This window comes from Glycine max, chromosome 5 (assembly GCF_000004515.6).
Source record: "Glycine max cultivar Williams 82 chromosome 5, Glycine_max_v4.0, whole genome shotgun sequence".
Lineage (NCBI taxonomy): Eukaryota > Viridiplantae > Streptophyta > Magnoliopsida > Fabales > Fabaceae > Glycine > Glycine max.
The window spans coordinates 568469-591030 of NC_038241.2; the positions used below are offsets into that span (position 1 = coordinate 568469).

Consider the following 22562-nt stretch of genomic DNA (forward strand, 5'->3'; position numbering starts at 1 on the left):
ATAATTGAAAAGTCCATCATTGTAATTTTTTAAATACTAAAAGATTATTAATTGAAATGGAAATAGTTTTTGTATTTTACTTTTATTGTATACACATTTTAAACATAAAATTTATTTTAATGAAATCAATTTATAGTGTCTCCTTTTGCATGACTTTGGTCAAGGCCGTGCCTATATATTTCTAGGCCTTAGGCATAGGTGACTTTTATCTATTTTCATTTTATTCTTCCACTTTTTTGTGTAAAATTTGTTAATTAAAATTTAATATTCAAGCAATATTTTCATATTTTATTCAATAGTATTTTTTAGTCAGTATTTTTTTTAATATCTTGAATATATGGAGAAATTAAGACCAATAATATCAAATTAATATTCACTAAAAGTTAAATTTAGTTTGAGATAGTTACAAATAGTTGAAGATAACTAGCCAATTTTGATATCATGGCTTTATTACTGTGTAGTTTTAGTTTATAATAATAAAATTATTATTTCTAGATCTTTATAATATTAGTGCAACATATCTATTTTCTTAGTTAATAATTACTTTTTTTCATTATAGAATTTTACTTATCCTGTTCTAAGATATTTATGAAAATTCCTGTTTTCATTGGAAATGTTGGAAATTGTTTATATTCAAATTTTTAAATACTCAAATTACATGAATTTTAAAATAACATTAAAGCAATGCAAAATTTACTAAAAAGAAAAACAACATATAATTTGATATAATAAGAAGAAATGCAGAAAAACTATTACAATCCATTGTTATAATTTTTTAAAACCAAAATAATGATGATTGTCAATAATATGAAATAAAATTAATTTATTGTATAATTTTTAGAGACACCCTCTTGATGAATTATCAGCACAAAATTACTATTGACAATCACCATTGTCATAATATGTATTTATTTTTTTACATTTATTTTTAATTTAACTTAATGATTTATTTTACTTTATGTTTTGAATTTATCAATTTCACTAAAACTAGACTTGTTTGTGGTTGCACATTTAATTTGTGTGAGAGGACAAAGATGGCGTGAAAGAAAAGCGTGTAGTGTTGATCATGTACTTGTTTGTCCTCGTCTATCTATCTGAACACAACACAACATTAAGAAGAAATGCAAAATATAGTTGTTGGAGACAAAGACAAACTCATCCCTCACTCCATTTTTTTGGGTAGAGTCTTCAGTCTTGTGCTGCAATAATGAAATTCAACAGTACCAATAGAGGAAAAAAAAATTGAAAATGAACTTCAACCTGTCACCATCTCAAGAATCCTCGATATTTTCAAACACACTCCATAACTAGAAAATTTTTCCCTCTCCACTATCTCACTCTTATTAATGTCAGTATAACTTCATTATTCTTTTTGAATAATAATCTCTTTAATTTTAGTGCTACTAAAATGTCAATATTTTATTTATTTATAATCTGTAATATAATAACCCCAGAATCACATTCTTCTTCTCAGGTCAATATTGGGTTTTAACTTTTAAGGTTTCGTTCTGGTTGAGGGCACAACAACTACACTGCCTTTTCATTCTTCAGGTATTCTCTTCTTCTTCTTCTTTTTATTTATTTTTGATTTATCCCTTCTTCTGGTCGTATAAAAAATTACTATACTATACCCTTTTTCTTGTTTGTCTTTTTCTTTTTTATTTTGTTGAACATTTCTTTATTTTCCATTAGAGGGTGGTGTTCTTGCTTTTAAATCCCCATTTTTGGAGTTATGTTTACTCTTTCGTTTCATGCAACCTAATCCGTAGAAATGTGAGAATGTAGAAATGTGAATATGTGATGAATGTGTTTGTGTGTCTGTGTGTGTGTTTTTATTTTTTATGTGTTTTAGTTTTTTGTTCTCTGAATAGGTTGTTTTGTCGAGAAAATTTTGATCTTTTTCAATGGGCACGGATGAAAGTGACAGCATGGTTCTAGGTTCAGAGCAGGAGAAGGAGGTTAGGGAAGTTCTTGGGGGTTTGAGGAGTGAGGAGGGTAGTTGTGGGGTTACTGTGAATGGGGATGGGTTTTCTAGCATTGAAAGCGAAGGGTTGTGTTGTGATGGGGTCGTTGACTTTGTCGTCGAGAATAGTAGTGTCTTGGAGACCAAGGTTTCAGTTCTGAGTGAAAACGATTGTCAAGTTTTGGCTGATTCTGAGGTGAATGGGGTGCCGTCTTGGTTAGGAATGCAAGAAAGTGATATGGATGCGGTGTTTTCCGGTGATGGTGCTGAGAAGTTGGACTTTGGTTATGGTTCTGAGAAGCTGGACTATATGTTTGCTTCTGAGAGTACAGTTCCTGAGGCTGCTGTTTTGAGTGTGAACCGTTCGGTAGAGGTTGGTGGAGAAGATGGAAGAGGAGGGAAGAGTGAAGAGACAGGAACATTTGAAGATTGTGATGGGGGCATTGTCGCTGTTGGTTCTGAGAGTAGAGTGGCAGAGGCTTCTGTTTCGAGTGTTGAAGGTTTGGTAGGGGTTAGCACAGAAGACAGAAGAGGAGGGATGAAGGAAGAGGAAGGAATAGATGAAAATTGTGATGAGGATGCCGTCGCTACTGCTTCGGAGAGTAGAGCAGCTGAAGCTGCTGTCTTGAGTGTGGATAATTTGGTACGAGTTGTTGGGGAAGATGGATCAGTTGAGGGGATAAATGAAGAGGATGGAAAAGATGTAGATTGTGATGGGAACATTGTGGCTGTTGCTTCTGAGAGTAGAGAAGCAGAAGCTTCTATTTTGAGTGTGGATAGTTTGATAGGGATTGGTGGGGAAGTCGTAAGAGATGGGGGCGAAAGTGAAGAGGTAGAAAAAGATGAAGATTGTAATGGGAACATTCTGACTCTTGAATCCGAGAGTAGAGTTGCAGAAGCTGCTGATTTGATTGTGGACAGTTCAGTAGGTCTTGGTGGGGAAGATAAAACAGAGAGGGGTGAAAGTGAAGAGGAAGAAAAAGATGAAGATTGTGGTGGGAACATTGTGACTATAGAGGTTCCAGTTGCAGAGACAAGTGAGAACATGGATGTAGATGTGGAGGACTTGAGTGTTGAAGGTTATGGTTTTGTTGTTGGTGATTTTGTTTGGGGTCAAGTTGAGAGTCATCCTTCGTGGCCTGGCCGGATTTATGATCCATCTGATGAATCTTACTTTGCATTGAGGCTGAAACAAAAGAACAGACTTCTGGTTGCCTACTTTGGGAATGGAACCTTTGCATGGTGTCAACCGTCACAATTAAAGCCTTTTGGGGATAACTTTGATGATATGGTTAAACAGAATAGCTCCATCGATTTTGCCAGTGCTGTGCAAGAAGCTGTAAATGAGTTTGGAAGGCTTCTGCATTTGAAGTTGAGTCATCCATTTGTTGCTAAGAAAACTGGTCCTGAGTCCAGTCTCCCTTTGGCGAAAAACTCTGGCATCAAGGAAGGAGTTCTTGTACCTGAAAATGCCATAGAGAGACTTGATTTTCTAATTGAACCAGCAGAATTACTTTCTTATGTGAAACAAATTTCGCAAATTATTGAGTTTGGAAGTATTCTGGAGCTTGAGATATTAAAGGCTCAGCTTTCTGCATATTATCTGTCAAAAGGGGGTTATAAATTAGCTGATTATATGGATCCCCAGCCGATTCCTGGAGTTGAAGATAGTGTCATGGATGAAACAGTTGCTGGAGATGATGGTAAAAGTACTGTGGAAGCACCAACCCAAGGGCCATTTGATGAACTGGGTCATTCTCCAGGGCTTTCAGGGAGCATATCGAACCCTGTTAGAAAGCAGAAAAGCATTGCCGAAATTATGGGGGAGGACAAAGATGTTCATACAGCAAATAGGGAGCTGGATGCAACTGTTGAAATGGTGAATGCAATTGGGTCAAATGTTGGAAAGAAGAGAAAAGGTAGTGAGGATGGAATGGCATCTAAACCTGTTCAAAAGAAAATGGAGTTGCTTCTAGATGCTGATGGAGATGTGTCATGTGCTAAAAATGATGGCAATGGTGATGAGGGAAACAGCGACGTTGGCTCATTGCTGCAGTCAAAAGAGAAGAAAGAAGCTTTTGATGAAGGGAAGAGCGAAGAACGAAATGAGAAGGGTAATTTGTCAAGAGAAAGGAAGAGAAGCAAGTACTTGTCCCCTCCTTTCACTATTCCAACCAGGGGGCAAAGGGAGGTATACTTAGAACCGGAATCTCTTAAAGTATCCAGAAAAGCTAAAGTATCACAGCGAAGGGCAGGGGATGCTGGCCTGAGTTCTCTTCCAGTTTACAAGGGGAGGTTTTTTGATGGCTCAAGTTATCAAACACGAGAAGATGATGGGAAAAATATTGTGGATCCAAACAAAATCCAGGCTCCTGTGGCGGAAGTTCTGTCTCAAGTCCTCAATGCAGCTATTAGTCCACTAATTCGTAGGGAAGGCACTTCTCTTGACCAATTTGTTGACTTTACTTATGCCTTCAGAAGTTCCTTATATTGCCAAGGATCGTTGCACGAAGTATACGAGAAAAATCAACCTGGAAGGAAGAGAAAGAAGCCGGAATCTGAAGAAGATGAAATGTTGAAAGGTTTAAATCTGTCTGCTGATGAACATATATCATCACTGAAGCAAAATTCTGGGCAAAAGAAGAGAAGAAAGGAAACTGCTTCAGGCAAGAAGGGGACTGATAAAAATGCTGCAGGTGCTGTTCTTTTTGTTTCATTTTGGCCAGGATCCTCTATGCCTTCAAGATCTGATCTTGTCTCCGTGTATAGCAAGTTTGGAGCTCTGAATGAAGCAGAAACCGACATGTTCTGCACTAACTACACAGCTAGAGTGTCCTTCCTTAGAACTTCTGATGCTGAGAAGGCATATAACCATTCCCAAAACAATAACCCTTTTGGATCTCCTACTGATGTCACTTTTCAGCTTCAGTATTCCTCTGATGGATCCAAGTCTGGACAACAGGGTGAAAGATCAAAGAACAAGTCTTTGCCAGCAGCTACAGCACCTGTTGCATTCTCACAGGGTACTGAAGCATCCAAATTGATCTTCATACAGCAGAAGCTTCAAGGTATGACTTTGATGCTAGAAGCATCGGGTGGCAAATCTCCTGATATGATGGCAAAGGTAGAGAGCGAGATGAAGGCTCTTTTGGAGGATGTTAACAAAATGGTTGAAGCTTCTTTGTTTTAGATAAGACATGGGAGACTAGTCATTATGCAGCAATGATTAGGGTAGAATTTAGTGATAATATGCCCCTTTTGTGGTTCTGTCGTTATCTGGGGCTCTTTTTGTTTGACCTCTTGGCCTAGCTTTATAAAGGTAGTTGTTATATTTTGAATGGGGGTCATGATATTAGGTACTTGTCCAGATATTTTATCCGTTGAATGCATAGTTTTATAGATATAAACATCTTTAGACTATTCTGTCTCTCATGGTAGTAACTAGTAATATGCAAACAGCTTTTAATGATAAAAGATATATTATTCTGTTCCATTCTGTTTGATTTTGTTTTAAATACTAAGTTTTATCTGTTTTGGGATGATAGGAACTCCTGTTTCTTGTGATGATATTGATTGCGTTCATAAGGAGACCGTGCATGTGACATAATTATTTTAGTTGTATTTAGTTTTAATAATGAGACAAGGATAAAATAAAACAAATAAAATATAAAATTGTCTTTGTAAAATGCCTATATCGTGTAGGTAAACGTTGGAAAATCCCGCAATCCATGGTAACAAATATCTACAGTTCGACACTTGATATGAATTGTGTGGCCAATTTATAGAAGCTTGGAATGTTCTGATGATATTCAATAGTGGAAGTTTACGATCAAATTGTTAGCATGTTATTTGAAATCCAACCATCATCTTCATATTTAAGATCAGAAACAAATGGCTTATATTAAGAAGTCGAGACACGTTAAGAGAAATATTACTACACCATCCATTGAAGAACAATTGAGTATGGCTTGGTAAAATAAATAATGCATGCATCACATTGAAGAGCAATATTACAGCATCCAACTTTCAGAATTACAAACAACATTGACTTAAGCGGATAGATTTGTACACTAAAAGAAATCAACACATCTTGGAATTACAAACTGGACAAAAGGAACAAAGGCAAAAAAGCACCAAAAGTTGGATTTCCTGCTCGTGTTCCCACATTGTAAATCTCCATATACTAATCTTGAATGATATTTTTTCTTTCTTTTGACTACACAAAGCATGGGAGCATAGGTAAACTATCTTCAATGTCTGGTGTATTACAAAATAAATATCAGTCATCAACAGGGTCCTGGGGAGTTTCATCTGGCTTGCGTTTGATACTAATGACAGGGCATTCAGCATGCTTCCAACAAAATTCACTCACAGTGCCAACAAAAACCCTGCACAACATGTTCAATACAATTCCTTAATAACATATCTCATACCAAATTAAAGTCTAGAAGCATTCATGCATTCTCAACCTCAACATCTCCTACAAAAAATAAAGCAATTGGACATACTTTTGAAAAGGTCCAAGACCTCGGCTACCCACAACCAGAAGATCAGGCCTTAGTCGTTTCACTTCATGACATATTACTTCTTTGGGATCACCCTTCATTATCCATGCTTGACAAACCACCTACAAATAGATCATTGGGTTGTCAAATCAAGTAAACCATCAATTCCATCCCTGAAGTATTAATCTCTTCCTTAAATAATCCCTTAAGTAAAACAAACTACTTAAGTAGTCTTAAAAATATTAGAAGTCATGCTAAGTACTAAGTAGTTATCCAAATATTAAAAAATCCTTCAAATTTGGCCATTGAACTTTACTAAAATACATCCACTGAGGGACTAAAGCGATGAATATTAGATACTTCAGGGAAATATTAAATAGTTTTATTACTTTACAGACCATTTCGAAGAAAGATAGAGTAATAGTTCAAGAATGAATTGATGGTTTATTCTTTAATTAATATACATTGTTAACATAAAATAATTTTACATAGACATCTAATAAGATATGATCATTTTATTATGGCATCCTATTCATTATTGGATGTCAGCCTAAACGTATTTTACATTGATAATTTAAAACCAATTTCACTTAACATTTAACAGGAACGAAGACAATGGCTAGAGCATGCAGAAGTTGAGGAGAAAAATCATTACCCCAATTTCATGACACCTATTGACGAAGTATTCCATCAGATGAACCCCTCTAATTCTATCTCTCTGATTCATGTTCTTAAAATCGTCAGGCGATGCGTAGATACTATCCATGTCATTAAAACCTAGCAAAAACAAGAAATAAAAAAGCACAACAACCATCTTTCACGTTCCTATAGCATAACATAAACGCTAATTCCTGTCACTATATCAGCTGCATATTAAAAAAAAAGTAAAAAAATAATGACAAAACAAGAGCAACTAAAATATCATAACAATGTTTTCAAACTCAATTATTACTCATCGAATCAAAGACACAATCCTTTTTTCTTTTGCACATTACACCTTTTTAAAAAATGCATCTAAAATCAACATTTCATGAATTAACATCTATCTTGTTTATAAGAAACCACAAGTATCATCCACAAAAGATAATCTTGTTCGAGCTAGGTAGAATACTATGGGAAGCAGCAAAGCTCTTCCTCCGAATACTTGGGTCTCGAACTCGAAATTACTGATCAAGCTAAGACAACCTTGTGCCTACACGGTGGAATGCTGGGAACTCGAACTCAAAATCACCGATCAAGCTAAAACAACCTTGTGCCTACATGGTGGAATGCTTGGAACTCGAACTCAAAATCACCGATCAAGCTAAAACAACCTTGTGCCTACATGGTGGAATGCTTGGAACTCGAACTCGAAATTACTGATTAAGCTAAAATAATCTTGCGCCTACTTGGTGTTATGAATTAAAATTTCTGCGTACATATACACATGCTTACTCTCAATTAACTAATTTCACCAATCATGGACACACTCTTAACATAAATTGTAGGGATCAACTAATTTCCCGTCCTTTTTCCGTTTTCTTTCCTCCATTTTCACAGAAACCAAGCAGCACCGAATGCAAAACAGAATCCAAACGCCAGTAATCATAATATTTCTTGACACAACAACAAAGAACAATTAAAAAGAAAAGAGAGGGAAATAGAAAGAGAACCATCTTCATCGGGGACTTGAACGTGAAGAAAAAGAAGGTTGAAGGCAGAGACGTTGTTGCGAACGATCTTGTTGATGGTCCATTCGAAAGCCCCTTTGCTGCTGATCGAAGGATGAGGGTATCCCTTCATGCTCGACTCGTTCACTGCCACCATCACCCGAGTCACCTCTTCCGCCATCGCTGAGTCAACTCACCCCGAGTCAATTCACTCTCTTTGTTCTTTGATCACGCAGTTATATATATATATATATATATATGCAATGACCACCGAGATTCACTCGCAGCGTATTTAACCATTCAGTGTAGGATAGCACCGTTATCTAACACTTTGCTAAAGTGCGCACTTCGAACATGGTGCTGTCGTTTTCTCATAAGGTAGCGGGCCCGGGTGTCCTTTCTATTATTCTTATGCCTGGGTACGAAACATCGAGAACAAACCAAAACGACAACTTCCACAAAATTATATGCCAAAGTTAAAGAAGTTTTTCCTCTGGTGTCCGTTTCATAGAAAGGGAAGAAATGAAAAAAAAAAATGAGATGTAAGTTTTATTAAAGTAGAGTGTAGTTTCTAAAATAAATAAAATGTAAAAATATGAATCTGGTATTATTTTATTTTTTTACTATTGATTTCTACTTTCTTTCCACTCAAACATACACCCTAGGTTCTATGCTTAAGCTTCTTTTCTTTGTTTTTTTCACATGCAAAAGTTTAGGTACTTAGATGCCCAGAGCCCACCAGAATTGGGACAAGTCTCAAAATATTCAAAAAAATGTGTATACTTACGAATTATTCACTAATGAAATTTTCACATTGGTAACAAGAAATCTAAATCTTTTTATTATATAAACTTGTTCCTTATCAACTAAACCAGCATTTATTATTCGTTTAAGCATCTTCAAATTTACCTAAATTCAAGAGTTTCGTATAATTTGGAATCTTATGATTTGGTTTCCCTTATAGTTTCTTATTGCTATTTTGATTATCCGGGTTGATTTCATAAGGCAGGCCTACAGAGCTAAAAAATTATTGTTTTTAAAATTGGATTTGTAATTGGACTAGTCAATGCTAATTGCTTAATTGTAATTGAATCGTAGTCAATACATTACTAGAAACACACGTGTTTTGGAGTCGATCTCATATGTTGGTTTATTTAATATTTTTGTGTCTGATAGATAGATTAGATAGATGCTTCAACTACCTCGTGGCTTACTTATTTGAGACTAGTTCATTTGGTCTCTACAAATACAATCATTGTGATCTGTTGTTTAGTTCTATTTGTGCATGTAACTAGTAGTTTGCCTTGCGTGATAGGATGGGTTGTTATTAATTTATTATTTATTATAATCTGTAACTGTGTCTACATCTTTGTTTTGTAGACGTAGATGTCTGATTTGCTTGCCACATTGAAGTCTGATTTGCCATCTTGGGTCATCTTCTTAGACTAAGGGTCCATTCCGTTGCCGAGAAATGAACAGTAAAATTATGTAGAATTGATACTTTAATTCTAAATTTTCACATTAATTCACTTTCATTTTATTCTATTCCTTGAACCTGTGGCACAAATATGCTACCATCACCGCAGCAACAATTCAAGAGCTACTTTCTCGCGATTGGGAAGTTTCCATTGTTTATTTATTTATTTTATTTTTTTCTGAGAAGGGAATCCATGTGTGGATTTTCTTGGTGAAGTATAGCACTTCTTCAGGAGCTAATAACTAATACTTTGCACCCTAAGGATATTTTGCAATGCTGCATATGCCCATTTTCAAGAATGTCAAAGAGGATAAACTAGTTTGGTGGCCAAGTAAACAAGGGTTCTACGCTGAAAACCACTTATAATCTATTATTAATAAGTTAGTGGACTCCACCCATCTTAAGTGCATGCAGGGGATTGGAATGTGATATATGGAGAATGTGCATCCATTGGAGAGTGAAATTTTTGTGTCAAACTTGTAAGGTGTGTGCTTTGCGTTTTTAGAGTTGGAGAATTGTTGGCATCGTTTCTATTGACTTGCCCTCGAGTATAGAGTATTAGAAACAAGGAAACTTTTGGCAAGTCATTGTTGGAGCTTGTTAACAGCTTTTCAATTCAGAATGATCATTTGGAGTATTTGTAGGAGAAGAAACTTGAATATGAGCAAGGGAGGATACAAATGAAACAACTCAAATCTTAATTACTAGAGCTAGCCATGCGCTTGAGGAAAATTTATAATACCCTGTGATCGATACAGTAAATTCATTTAGTCACTACACAACTTGGTCCAAAACCATCTCCTAGCAGCCTTAAATGTAACACCGGTGCCACATTTTTCAATGATCAAAATATGACAAGTTTTGGGATGTGCTTGAAGAATGATCCAAGGTCACTTTGTCTTGACAAAAATTGATTGCTCGTTTCTGTCTAAGCTAATTGTTCAAGAGGCTATGGGCTTGTTCAGAGCAATTCATTTGACAATAGACCGAACTTGGACTACAAAACTTAGGTTGATAGCATTCCTTTCCTAAAGGAGGATGCTTTTGAATTTGGGGTCATTATTTTCACTATAAAGAACTCCTTGATACTAAGTTAAACTTTCAAAGTTAAGTTTGTAAGATGATAAGGAAATGTTGCTCATATGCTAGCTCGGGCAACTACTTTATATAGTCCCCATTTTTTTTATTTATAGAATTTCAAATTGTATTGTTATTCCTATTTCTATTAAAATAAAATAAGTCTATTCCAGTAAAATAAAATCAAACAAGTAGTATTACAATTAACGATTTGCCTGACACACCATGTGTTTATGCAATTTATGTGCCTTGATTAGTTTTATTAGTAAATTTCATCAAGTAAATTATGTGTATCAATATTAGAGCAATAGTCAACGAAAAAAAGATGGATAGAAAGAAAGAAAGGAAAGTAAAGAAAACCTGTTTTGAAACTTTCCTTAAGAATTTGATAAAAAAATTTGTGTTCAAGACCTTGTGGTAAAATTTGAATTCAGTGAAAACATGCTGACTCTATATGACTAGGAGGCCCATTCCATGTTCCCTTCAGAGGTTCACACATTCAAATTATTCAAGAGTGCACAGTTACTAGTGGAGGACAATTTGGCATGGGCCCAATAACAGAACATGAATTTAGGGTTGTGTTGTTAAGGACCAAGCATTGTTCTGACTTGTACACCACCTGTCTTTGACAAGGTGCCTCCTTGACTCAAAATCAGGGACATCCTAATTTCCATTTCGAGTACTAGTCTACTAGACATGCACTCTCCAAAAAACATGGCAGTACATTACCTTGATATCTTGCTTGTTTTACCATGTTGCCCCCAATAATGCAATGCATGACTGTATGATGGTTCTCGGTTAGAGACAGCTATAGAATCATTTCTTCAAAATTAACTTTCAGAAGAGAAAAACAATAAACGAATCTTACTTTACTCTTGTCATTTGATGAATTGTTGTCATTATATCTATCTTCACTAAAACTTCAATTTTTTTAAGATTAGCTTGTACAAATCATTGAAAAGAAAGTTGGCAGAATGGAAAATCCTCTCCCATCTCAAATTAATAATAAATTAAAATCGTCCAATATGCTAATAATTGATAAAGGGAAAATGAGAAATGCAAGGACACAATAAAATGTACACATTTTTTGTAGCAACCCATTATAATTGAGACTTTTATCTTTTCGGTGAGATCTCAAAGTATTTATATCAGCTTTAATTCTTTAATTCTCTGTGGATCAACTATTAGACTAATCCGTTAATAGAAATATGTACCATTTATAGATGCGTAGATAAAGCATAACATTAGAACAAAAATATCTCCCAAACTTCCAATTCAGTAAATACAAAAAGTAAAACAACTAAGAGTAAAGACCCCTCATCTATGTTGTCCTAGCACATGGAACAAGTAACAGTTGACTTGACAGTCTAACTCCAACTTTTATTGGATCCCATTCCAAATACAATCGCAATTAGACCGCAAAACAAGATGTCTCAAAAGACTTACGGGTGCTACTTACAAAATGTTACATCGCACTTTGCTCTAAAGATCCCATACATTAAACAAAGACAACAATGTATAGACAAAGGTCACGGATCAAAGTTCAAAAGACATGTCTAGAATTCAATTCCTAATAATATTGAGTGTGCAATTGAATCAAAGAAGCGGGAGACAATATTTTTTAACCTCCTAAAAACTAGGACAAAACTTGATTTTAGTCCCCATAAATAAATAGAATAATATTCATTTTTAGTTCCTCAAAATAAAATAATCTCCCTTGACTTCTTAATTACAGAAATATCTCCGTTGACTTCTTAATTACAGAAATATAACTTGTATAATCCTTATTTTTATAAATGATGAATTAAAAGGAGATACATTCTTGTGAAACACAGGAGTACACCTAATATATTTTTATAAATAAAAGATTAGAAAAAAAAAAAAACTAAAACTAACATACCTTCACATCTAAAGCTTCTCGTTTCACAAAGGTAAGGAAAGAATAATTGTATGAAGTCTTTTTACATACATAAAAAGACTATTTTCATATTCAACCTAAACCGCACCGGTCACCAAGGCAAAACATTTTTTTTGCCTCAGGACTCATCCTCAAATAAAAAATTAAGAAAGAGACAATATTATTTTGAAGAGACTAAAATTGAATATTTAATATTTATAGAGACTAAAAATTATGTTTAATCCAAAAAAAAAAACCCTAAATTTTAAATCCTAAAAATCCTAAGATTAAAATTTACCAGTTGAGCAAGAGCAATCTTTCATCATTGTGTATTGGCTCTCCAAAATAATTAATCATCATGTGAGGAACTAGAAACCCTCCCAAAATCCATATGACCGATCTGATAGAGCTCCTTCCAAACCTTCTCTGCATCAAATCCAGCATTGACAGTGATATTGTCCATTTCCCTCACAGCCCTTTGAACTCTTTCAATGTTGTTGTTCTTGTTCCTCTCAACAACAACAACAACAACATCATCTTCACACCCCTTTTTCTTGGTGTTCTTGTTCTTGTTCTTCTTTCCCAACCCTAAACACTTTCTCCCCACAAGAGAAGGCCCCTTGACAATAGCCATAGCACAACAATGCAGCACTGCGCAAGGGCAGCAACACACTGCCACACAATCAGCCACGTAGCCGCCGCAGCATGAACCACAATGCTTGGTCGAACACTTTATCTTTTCCCCGCCACCCTCCTCCTCCTTCTCGAACCTGCCACGTGGATTCTTCTCCTCACTCTGATTCTTCTTCTTCTTCATTATTCTCAATGTACTGTCCCCTGAACCTGCAATGCAACAAAAACCCTTTTGTTAACGTGTTGTATCAATCACCAACTTCAATCACTCAACAGTCACACTTCCATTTCAATATCGCTTACCATCTCCATAGGCATATCTTTCTTTTCTCTGTCTCTTTTTATTCATAGCCTATGTAATAATATATGTACGTATTTTATAGATGAGCTAGAGCTAGACGGATCTCCATGCATTTTAAAATATAATTTTTTATTGGATAAAATTTAATAAAAATGGTAACATAACTATTAGCACTTGTTAAATAGATATTGTGATTTAATTAAGAAAAAATAGATTATACACTCACATTATAACACAAATTTACATTGTGATGTAATATAAATCATATTATATGATGATTAATTTTTACAATAAATATTTAAAAGGCATATTAATAGTGATCATCGATTAGTTGATTATATAAAACAATTTCAAACTGTTTAGTTAATAATAAAAATACATTAAAAATGTCAATAACATATTCCTTTGAACATATATTTTTTATTTGATTCAAATTTATTAAAAATTACAACAACAAAATAATTATCAAGAAAAAATTACTAAAGTTTATGAACAAATCCACTTGTGATTTTATAATAGTTTCTAATAAAAAATTAATCAATGCAAGATTGTGTGTTAGATAGAGTGTCCGATAATATTCTTCTTAAAAATAGTATGTTATATGTGTGTGTAATTGTGAATATTTTTTTTTAGAAGAGGGACCCATTTCCATTAGTTAGAGTTATTCTTCATCCTCATTATTTATTTTTTAAGATGTAATGGTTATAATAAGTAACCAATCTTAATCATTAGATCTTATGAAAATGAATGATGAGGATGAAGAGTAACTTTAAAAAATTTACTCAAGTAAGTAGATCCCTTTTTTTTATATATTGATATGAAATATTTATTGACTTTATCGACAATTAATTTTTATTGAAAACCTGACTGACCAGTGATTCATTCCTTTCAATGATAAGATGAAACAAGAGACAAAATTTGAAATAAAGAGAATAATATAATAAAAATGTTGAAAAAAATATTAAAAAAAGGTTAAATTGTGTTTGTAATCCCTAGTAAATATTTAAATTTTATGTTTATTTCCTGATAAAAACTTTACTTTACATTGAGTCCTTAATATAACAACAATTTTATTTTTTATCCTTGTCACTTCTTTTTAGTCCATGACAAATTATTAATTTTTGATATTTTTTTTCATGTTATTAATCTTTTTCAAATGAACTAATAACAAATGAAAAAATAAATACAAAATTTATTAATTTATTGGAGTCTAAAAAAATATCAAGACAAAAAACAAAACTACTATTTTATTAGGGGAGTAAAAATGAAAAAAAATTATAAAACAAATACAAATTTCGACTATTTGTTAAGGTTTACCGTACATATATTAGAGAGAAAAAAATGACATTATAAAAGGTAGTATGGCCAAGCTTTGCAGGAGAAAAGTTTGAAAATTTGGGGAAAGTAAATTAGAGGAAGGTTGGCGCGTTTGTGGCCACTCACTAGTGCTACATTTAGTCCAACAACCACTCTTCTTGGTTTAAGTATACAGTGGCTTGGTACTTGTGTTTGTGTGGCACAGTCCCTTTGAATGGGGCACTGCTCTTGGCTCTTGGACTCTGTTGACCCTTTTTGGACCTTGGTTATTGCCCTTGTTATTCATTATTTTCTTTTTTAAAGAAAATGATAGAATAGAGAGCCACCTTCAATACTACTCCCTACATAGAATGCAAATGCCTTTAAGTTTATCAAGGTTCGATTCTTCATCATATCAACAAAGAAAGGTGATTTCTATGTTTCAAAAGGAATTAGTTTTTAACTATAAGTTGATGGAGTGCAAGAAAGATAAAGTGCCAATGACAATCCAAAGAATTACCAGACAAGCTTACATCCCGAGCAATTTTACTTGTTGTAAATAATCAATTAATCCGAATGCACCAGAAAATTTTCTTGAGAATGGTTATCCATCACCAAACGAAATTTTAGTAGCCTCAAAAGAAATCAAACTCGTATCTGTAAAAAGCATTAAAAAAAACTCCAAATCTTTAAGCACTTGTGAATTCACATTTACCCCATTCACTTTATTATAGCATCACTCAAGTGCCGAAATTAACGTGTCAAATTAAATTGAGTAAAAGTTACTAGTTCCAACGTTAACCCACTCAAAGGAATAAAGTCATAAAAATTGAAACTCTTATATCCTCTTAAACCAACTAATGTCAAGCTTGGTAGAAATCAATCTAAGCAATTATACAATGATATTTAATGTAAAACTATTTATTATATTAAAAAAAATCAATATATACTTTTTAAAATAATTCAAAGTGCATGATGTGCAATTTAGCTTTTGCTAGCGGGTGAAACCTTTAGCTTTAGGATCAAATTAGGGGATTTCACCTCTGTTGTGCACTTGTTACAGCTATTGCAGGTGCAGAAGAAAATGGAATCAAGTTACAATGTATTATACAAGGGTATAGTGGGCATGCATGAGATAAACAATGTAAGGTAGTAAAACCATTGTGCTGACATAGTATAGAGTATAACATGTTTTTACCAAAAATAAAAAAAGCTAGACCTTGGAACTGTAATGTGATTGTGATGAAACAGAACGATTAATTGATCCCTTATTCCTATTTGGTTTGAGTTGCAACTGCTACTCTTGTCTATATGCACTGTGCAGGCTCCTGTTATATGCCCTACCCTTTTTTTGATAAATAAAGCATGATGATTTATATTATATGTATAGAGAGAGAAGCAAAATGAGACAAAAATAATTAAATTATTCATGTCCAATTGAAATTTGATGTGAATGGAAGTGACAGAGAAAAAGGTAAAATCCCATCAATTGCCTAATTCTTGAAACATCACTCACTTTTTCTTTTTTTTTTTTTTACTTTGAGATTGGAATAAGAAGGGAAAATAACAAGCCCTGCTCTACATATATGGCATATATGTGGTACAAAACATTGCAACCGGAAAGAAAGTGTATGAAAGAAAAATGATGTTGTTAGGGGTAGAAAAAATGTAATTAAAAAAACGAAAGAAAAAAGGGATTTTATAATATAAGACTAGTCTTTCTCCCAAGACAAAAACGCTTTTTAAGTGGCACGAAGAAGGTTATTCACGTGGATTCCTGATGTAAAATAATATTAGAAATAATAGGAGGAAAGTGACCACTATTGATCTAAGCTAACAGTAGATTAAAAATTAAAAATAAATATTTGGAATAATAAAAATGTTTTCTTTTAACTTGTTCCCCTCGACATATTAGGTTGATCTCAACATTATGTGATCAATGATTTTGAGTGAGACGTATTAAGGGTTAAATGAAAATGTATTAAGTCTGTGAGATGTATTAAGGATTAATTGACAACTCCACTAATTCAATGAGACATTTAATTGACAAGAATTTAAGCATGATAGTCCTTAACTCTAACTCGTGGTTTGACATGCATAAAAATTGAACTTACAAACATCGATTACACTACAAGTATAAATGACGTCATAAGTTAAGGATTATTATGCTTAAATTCTAGTTAATTAAATGTAGACTCATAAGTATCGAGTTTTGACGGACTTACAACAAACATCTTTGTGCTTTTAAGTGGGTCTACTACTCAAATAAAATCTTAGATTACAAAAATAATAATCTCAAGGAGTCAATGTGTGTTTGTTTTTCAGTTAGGAAGCTCTCAAATGGATGTTCAATCAAGAGTTCATAATTTTCACTTCTCCCAAAATAAAAAGTATATTAGACGGTGTATTCGTTCAATCTAATATTAATACAAACACACAGTTAATCTAAGTTGTATTGCATCATATTTGTAGGTTTGAGTTCCTAACCCCAAGTGTATTAGAAGGTGTTCATTCAATCTAATTTTAATACAAACACACCGTTAATCTAAGTTGTATTGCATCATATATCTTGTAGGCTTGAGTTCCTACTAGTCTCTTTGGAATGGACTGTCCTTCCCTTCCTCCTCCCCCCATTAAAAAAAATATAAAATGATTTGTTATTTTACAATATCGATATAGTTTTTTCTATTATATTTTTAATAATTTATTATAAAGTGATAAAATAAAAAAGAAATACATATGAGAGAAAATCTAATTAAGATGAAAGATAAATTCTTTTACAAAATCTAAGTGATAATATTGCATAATTTTTTTAAAATTTAAAATGTTAATTATATTTCTTAATTTGTATCCCAAAACCTTAAACGTGAATATCAAAATAAAACGGACGGAATAAATTTGTTGGGGTGAGAATATACATCCTATCAACTAATACATGTCAAACATTCTAGCTAGCCGTGAATCATATATAATCTCCTAAGATGAAAGGTGATAGAATTAAGAAGAAAAATTGTTGAATCAATTAAGTTAAAGAAAATTGTAAACGTTAGCTCTATTTTAGAGTGGATTAAGATAAAATATGATAGAATTAAACAAGAAGAAAAAGAAAAAGACAACATGAGAGATGAATCATGAATGTAACAAATGATACGATAAAAAAAAAAGAAATAAAAATAAAAATAAGACAGAAGAGAAAGTAAATTAATTTATATTTTATAATTACCCGTAAGTTTCTTTCACAGTACATTTGCATGCGTTAGTGTTATTATTTTCGCATAGGAAAAAAAATTATGATCAAGATGGTTTTTTTTATTATTATTGTGTAGTGGAATAATATAAAATATTACATTATGATAAAGATATGCAGTACTCCAAAAAATTTGTTTGAATTTATCTAAAAAAAAAAAAAACCGTTCCTTGAATTCAGTAAAATAGAAAACGGTGTGTAGAGGTAGGTTCAATTAAAAATTAAACGTGGTGTGCTCGTTCTCCAAGAGATCTGCCAGTAAAATTAAAAATTAAAAAAGAAAACCGAGGAGAAAGAGAAAACAGGATCTACTAACATTGCAGCAAGTGAATATCAATATGTAGCCCTGTTATTTCTAATCTTCTCACGCATTGACTATTAGTTAATGATGCTAAAAAAAACTACAAATTTACATGTCTCGTATATTTAATTATGTCATTTAAAATAGCTGTTAATGTAATATGATTAGATGTATGTTATCTCACTAATAAGACCGATAGAATTATCTTTATAAATTTTAAAATTTATTATGTCAAAATTAATAAAAATTAAAAAATAAATTTAAATTTATAAGAATTAAAAATATATGTAAAACGATTATAACTTTATAAAAATAACGGTGGCCCAAAATTCTACACCCTATTAAGGCTGTTCTAGGAAAGTGAGTTCTACATTTGGTAGTGAAACTAGAAGTGACACTGGCCACAACTACTAACCTATAGGGGATGTAATTTCTCTTACAAAGATGCTATTTGTTATATATAAACATCTTTTATAAATACTCTATCATTATTTTTTTTTTACCATAACATAATACTCTTTCCCATTTTTTTTATAACAAACAAATTTTATTATAAAATACATTAAAATTTATTTCGACTTCATATAAAAAAGATCGAAAATAGTATATACATATTTTTCTCTCTTCATTCCTCCTCTTCCTAAATGTTTACTAACACCCACAATCTTTTTCCTATGCAAAAACTAATTAAGTCCCATTTGTGGAACAGGAACTATATATCTTGCTGTCGCAAGAAATGCTAAATCTATAAATTCTTTTCGGAGAGTGAAAAGGGCCAATGGAGTTTAACTGCCAACACTTACATTTACTAGGATTTGCATGTTACATATATCTTATCTTTTTCATCGTTTTAAAAGCATATTCTCTTTGAAGTCGTATTCTCAAGGTGTATAGTTGCGTATGGAAATTTGAATAATAGGAGTGGCCCCATTTCTTCACACAAGCAGTTTAGTCACCAAAAACAAATAATCAAACTTGCCAAAAAGAAATGGCAGTTTTTAAAAAAATCAGAAATTTAATTATAATATATCATATAGTATGCCTTCCAAAATAAATATCATATAGTATCATATACTACTATATTATAACAAATAGTACAAAAGTTTAATTTAATAAAAGACATGTTATCAAGTACCAACCTAAACCAAAAACAGAAAAATAAAATCCCCACTTACTTAACATTTCAACATTGTGTAGCTTGGAGAGGAATTAATGGGGATCCAAAATGCAAATAGGTGGTGTCGATGGGAAATTTAATTACATATCCATGATGCAAGATCCACTTTCAAATTTTAATATAGGAAAGTAAAGTAAGCAAATTCCAAACTGAAAATAACATAAACAAGGGTTGTATCTTGCATGCATTGTGTTTATATTCTTAATTTGAAACTCAAAGCCGCAGACCAAAAATGCAGTACTTAATGGCAGTGAAATTAAACTCAAAACCTCAAGCATTGACATGATTAACAGAAAAAAGAAGAGCTTAAGAGAGTTCTTATAGTTACCTCAGTGAAAGAGTGATGACACTTCAGAATCACAATGAGATTGGCCTCTTCAATATTCAGCTGTCGGAATTCCAAGTTAGACTCCAAAATTGGTTCTGATAAGATGATGAATCTCTTCTTCGTGGTATTGCAAACAGCACAAACTTGATCTGATACATAAGAAACACCCATTTGATGTAGAAAGAACCCTGGTTAATCTAAGAGAGGAATCTCCTTCTCTCTTTGTGCCTCTGAGTGCTTTATAATTAATATTTTATCGTAGTCTGTAAAACTTTATTTAATTAAAGGCCAAACCTTATTTTATAACCATCAAAGCTCATGAGAACGTAAATATTTAACTTTGTGTAGAAAAACTGTCTCAGAAAGAGAGAAAGAGAGAGGGCTCAGAAGCAAGCAAGGGAAGTGTGTTGAAGAGTTCCAATGAGAGGGAATATGGGGAAGTGATGCTATTCTGTTTTCCACACACACACACAGAACGAGCTTAGTAACATATTCTTTAATATAATTTTTTTATTTAGTTTTTAATACATACTTTATTGTTAGTTTAAAAATTCAAAATTACAAAATCAATCTAGTTAAGAGTTCTTTATTCCTTTAGTTATGCCAAGAAATAATGATTTGATCTCAACAATATTGTGTGCATGTGTTTGTTTTTCAAATGTGAATCCAACACTCTCCTTTCTTCTCATCAGTTAGTGCATTAATTGAAAAGTGAAAAATCTCCTCTCAATTGATTTGAAACAGATTTTCAAACACACCTACTGTCATTTATAAAAGAAAGAGCTTTTCTCTTGTATTTTTTTTTTTTTATGAAAAAAGTTGAGTTAGATTCTAGGAACTTACCAGGCATATTTATGTTCTTTTGAGACATGAGTCTATTTTTTCCTAATACTGAATTAACTTTTATTGGTTGTTCTCTTATATATTTATTTGCATGTGTTGTAGTGTGTAGTTTATATAAATATTAGTTTGGTATTTTTTTCTACGTAAAAAATATTTTCTCCTTTTTATAATATTAATATTTTCTATCTCCAACTTGCAAAACTTATTTGTTAAGTTCACATGACAAATAATTTATTTTACCTGTAGTAGACTCGACAACTTTCAATATGATAATATTTATTTACCATTTCTAGACATTTGTTATTAATAATGAATCTGAATGGCCTATTACGTACTTCATACTCAATTGCTTTATTAAGTCAGCAAGTTTCACCCCTGTATATTTCAATCTAAATTTAGAACAATAACAGTCTTCTTCAAAAAGTTAGCCAAGAGAATATATTTTTTTAAAATAAATAAAAATATGCACCTATTTAATTAAGAGCGTGGTTTTTCTAAAAATGATTGATAATATTTAAAAAATATTGAATATTACGAGTTATTCCATCTATTGAAGACGATAATGATGGAATACATACAATTGTAAATTAAAAAAAGAATACAAAATTATGTAGTGTTACATTGACTAAACCAACTTGAAACTCACATTATTAAAATAATTTGTAAAAATCTTAAATTTATTGATAGTAAAATAGGTGTACATTTTTTTCTTTTTCTTAAGTGAAAATTATTATGAAAAATGTAATACACATAAAACAAAGATAGAATACATCACAATTCAATAAACCAATGATATAGCTTTTTGAAAAATTGAAATTCTGGAAGTATTTGCCAACCGTGTGACGTGCAAATTATCCCATTCAACAAATAGTGATGGCCTCCATACATAGTCATAGCAGATTCTCCAACTTGGGTAAAAAAGTTCATTGAAATCACTTCATTGCGGGTAGGTGTTCACGGATTAGGATTTACTTTTAATTCAATCCGATTTAATTATATTGGATTGGATTTTTAAGTATTCATATTGAATTTGATTTGATCCAATTGAAATCTAATCATAAATAAATTGGATAATAATTTATTATTATATATAAATTAATTATTAAATATAAAATACTTTAATTTTTTACTCACATAATTTATTAAATTAAATTATCCATTATTTTTTTAAGTTTATTTATTTTTTTCATATTAATATAATACTTTATTTGTATCTAAAATAAAAATATCATATTAACATTAAAATTATTAATTTTATTAGTCAAATATTATAATAATTTAATCTCTTTTTTAGTGCATTTAGTTATTATATATTTATAAAATTTTAGACAAAACAAATTTATTGTTTTAAAAAATTATTTTTTGTAAAATAAAAAATATTTATTTTAAATTTTCAAACCTGATTAATCCAATATGATCCAACCTATTTATGATTAAGTTGGTTTGAGTCGGGTATGTAAAAAAAATCCATGAACACATCTACCAAGTACACTACACGACTCATTGTAGGCCATTGGGCATGTTTGCCTGTTGGGCTGTTATGGAGGCAATTGCTTTATGCATTCATTTTTCACTTGGTGCACCCCTAAAAGGTTTAATGTCCCTATCTTACCCTTCTCGCCTCATTCACTCTCTTCACTCCATCTTCCTCTTTATCGCATCATACCTTTTGGCCACCACTACTAATCCGCCCTCATGTCTCTGTGTCACCGACACAACATCCTCCTCCTTCAGATATTGGATTCAAAGTTATAGTTTCATAATTCTGAAATTGAATAATCCAAAATACATTTCTATGTTAGATTACTCAACCTAGAATACATTAGTTTTTTGGATTACTCAATCAGAAATACATGCAAATGTATTTC

At 32.2% G+C, this 22562-nt stretch overlaps 3 protein-coding genes across 4 annotated transcripts; 1 reads left to right on the forward strand and 2 right to left on the reverse strand.

The window, feature by feature from the left end:
* Positions 1 to 1001: 1001 nt before the first annotated feature.
* LOC102666447 (uncharacterized) lies at positions 1002 to 5456 on the forward strand. Of its 2 annotated transcripts, none has more exons than XM_041015835.1 (3): positions 1002 to 1348; positions 1475 to 1551; positions 1872 to 5456. In XM_041015835.1, exon 3 carries the CDS (start codon positions 1905 to 1907, stop codon positions 5151 to 5153), a length of 3249 nt encoding a protein of 1082 aa, XP_040871769.1. In that variant the 5' UTR covers positions 1002 to 1348; positions 1475 to 1551; positions 1872 to 1904; the 3' UTR covers positions 5154 to 5456. The 2 variants fall into 2 exon arrangements, with proteins under 2 accessions (XP_040871769.1, XP_040871770.1); XM_041015836.1 differs by having other exon boundaries at positions 1002 to 1179.
* A 550-nt stretch (positions 5457 to 6006) lies between these two features.
* LOC100305494 (uncharacterized) lies at positions 6007 to 8319 on the reverse strand. Its single transcript, NM_001249268.1, is given in 4 exon segments — positions 6007 to 6351; positions 6472 to 6590; positions 7124 to 7245; positions 8121 to 8319. Coding segments are annotated over 4 exon segments (528 nt in total). The 5' UTR covers positions 8299 to 8319; the 3' UTR covers positions 6007 to 6242.
* Positions 8320 to 11859: 3540 nt separating this feature from the next.
* On the reverse strand, positions 11860 to 13550 carry LOC102666310 (uncharacterized). Its single transcript, XM_006580628.4, has 2 exons — positions 13505 to 13550; positions 11860 to 13411 (listed from the first exon to the last, which is right to left on the reverse strand). The coding sequence occupies exons 1-2, from the start codon at positions 13548 to 13550 to the stop codon at positions 12918 to 12920; spliced, it is 540 nt and encodes a 179-aa protein (XP_006580691.1). The 3' UTR covers positions 11860 to 12917.
* Positions 13551 to 22562: the final 9012 nt, after the last annotated feature.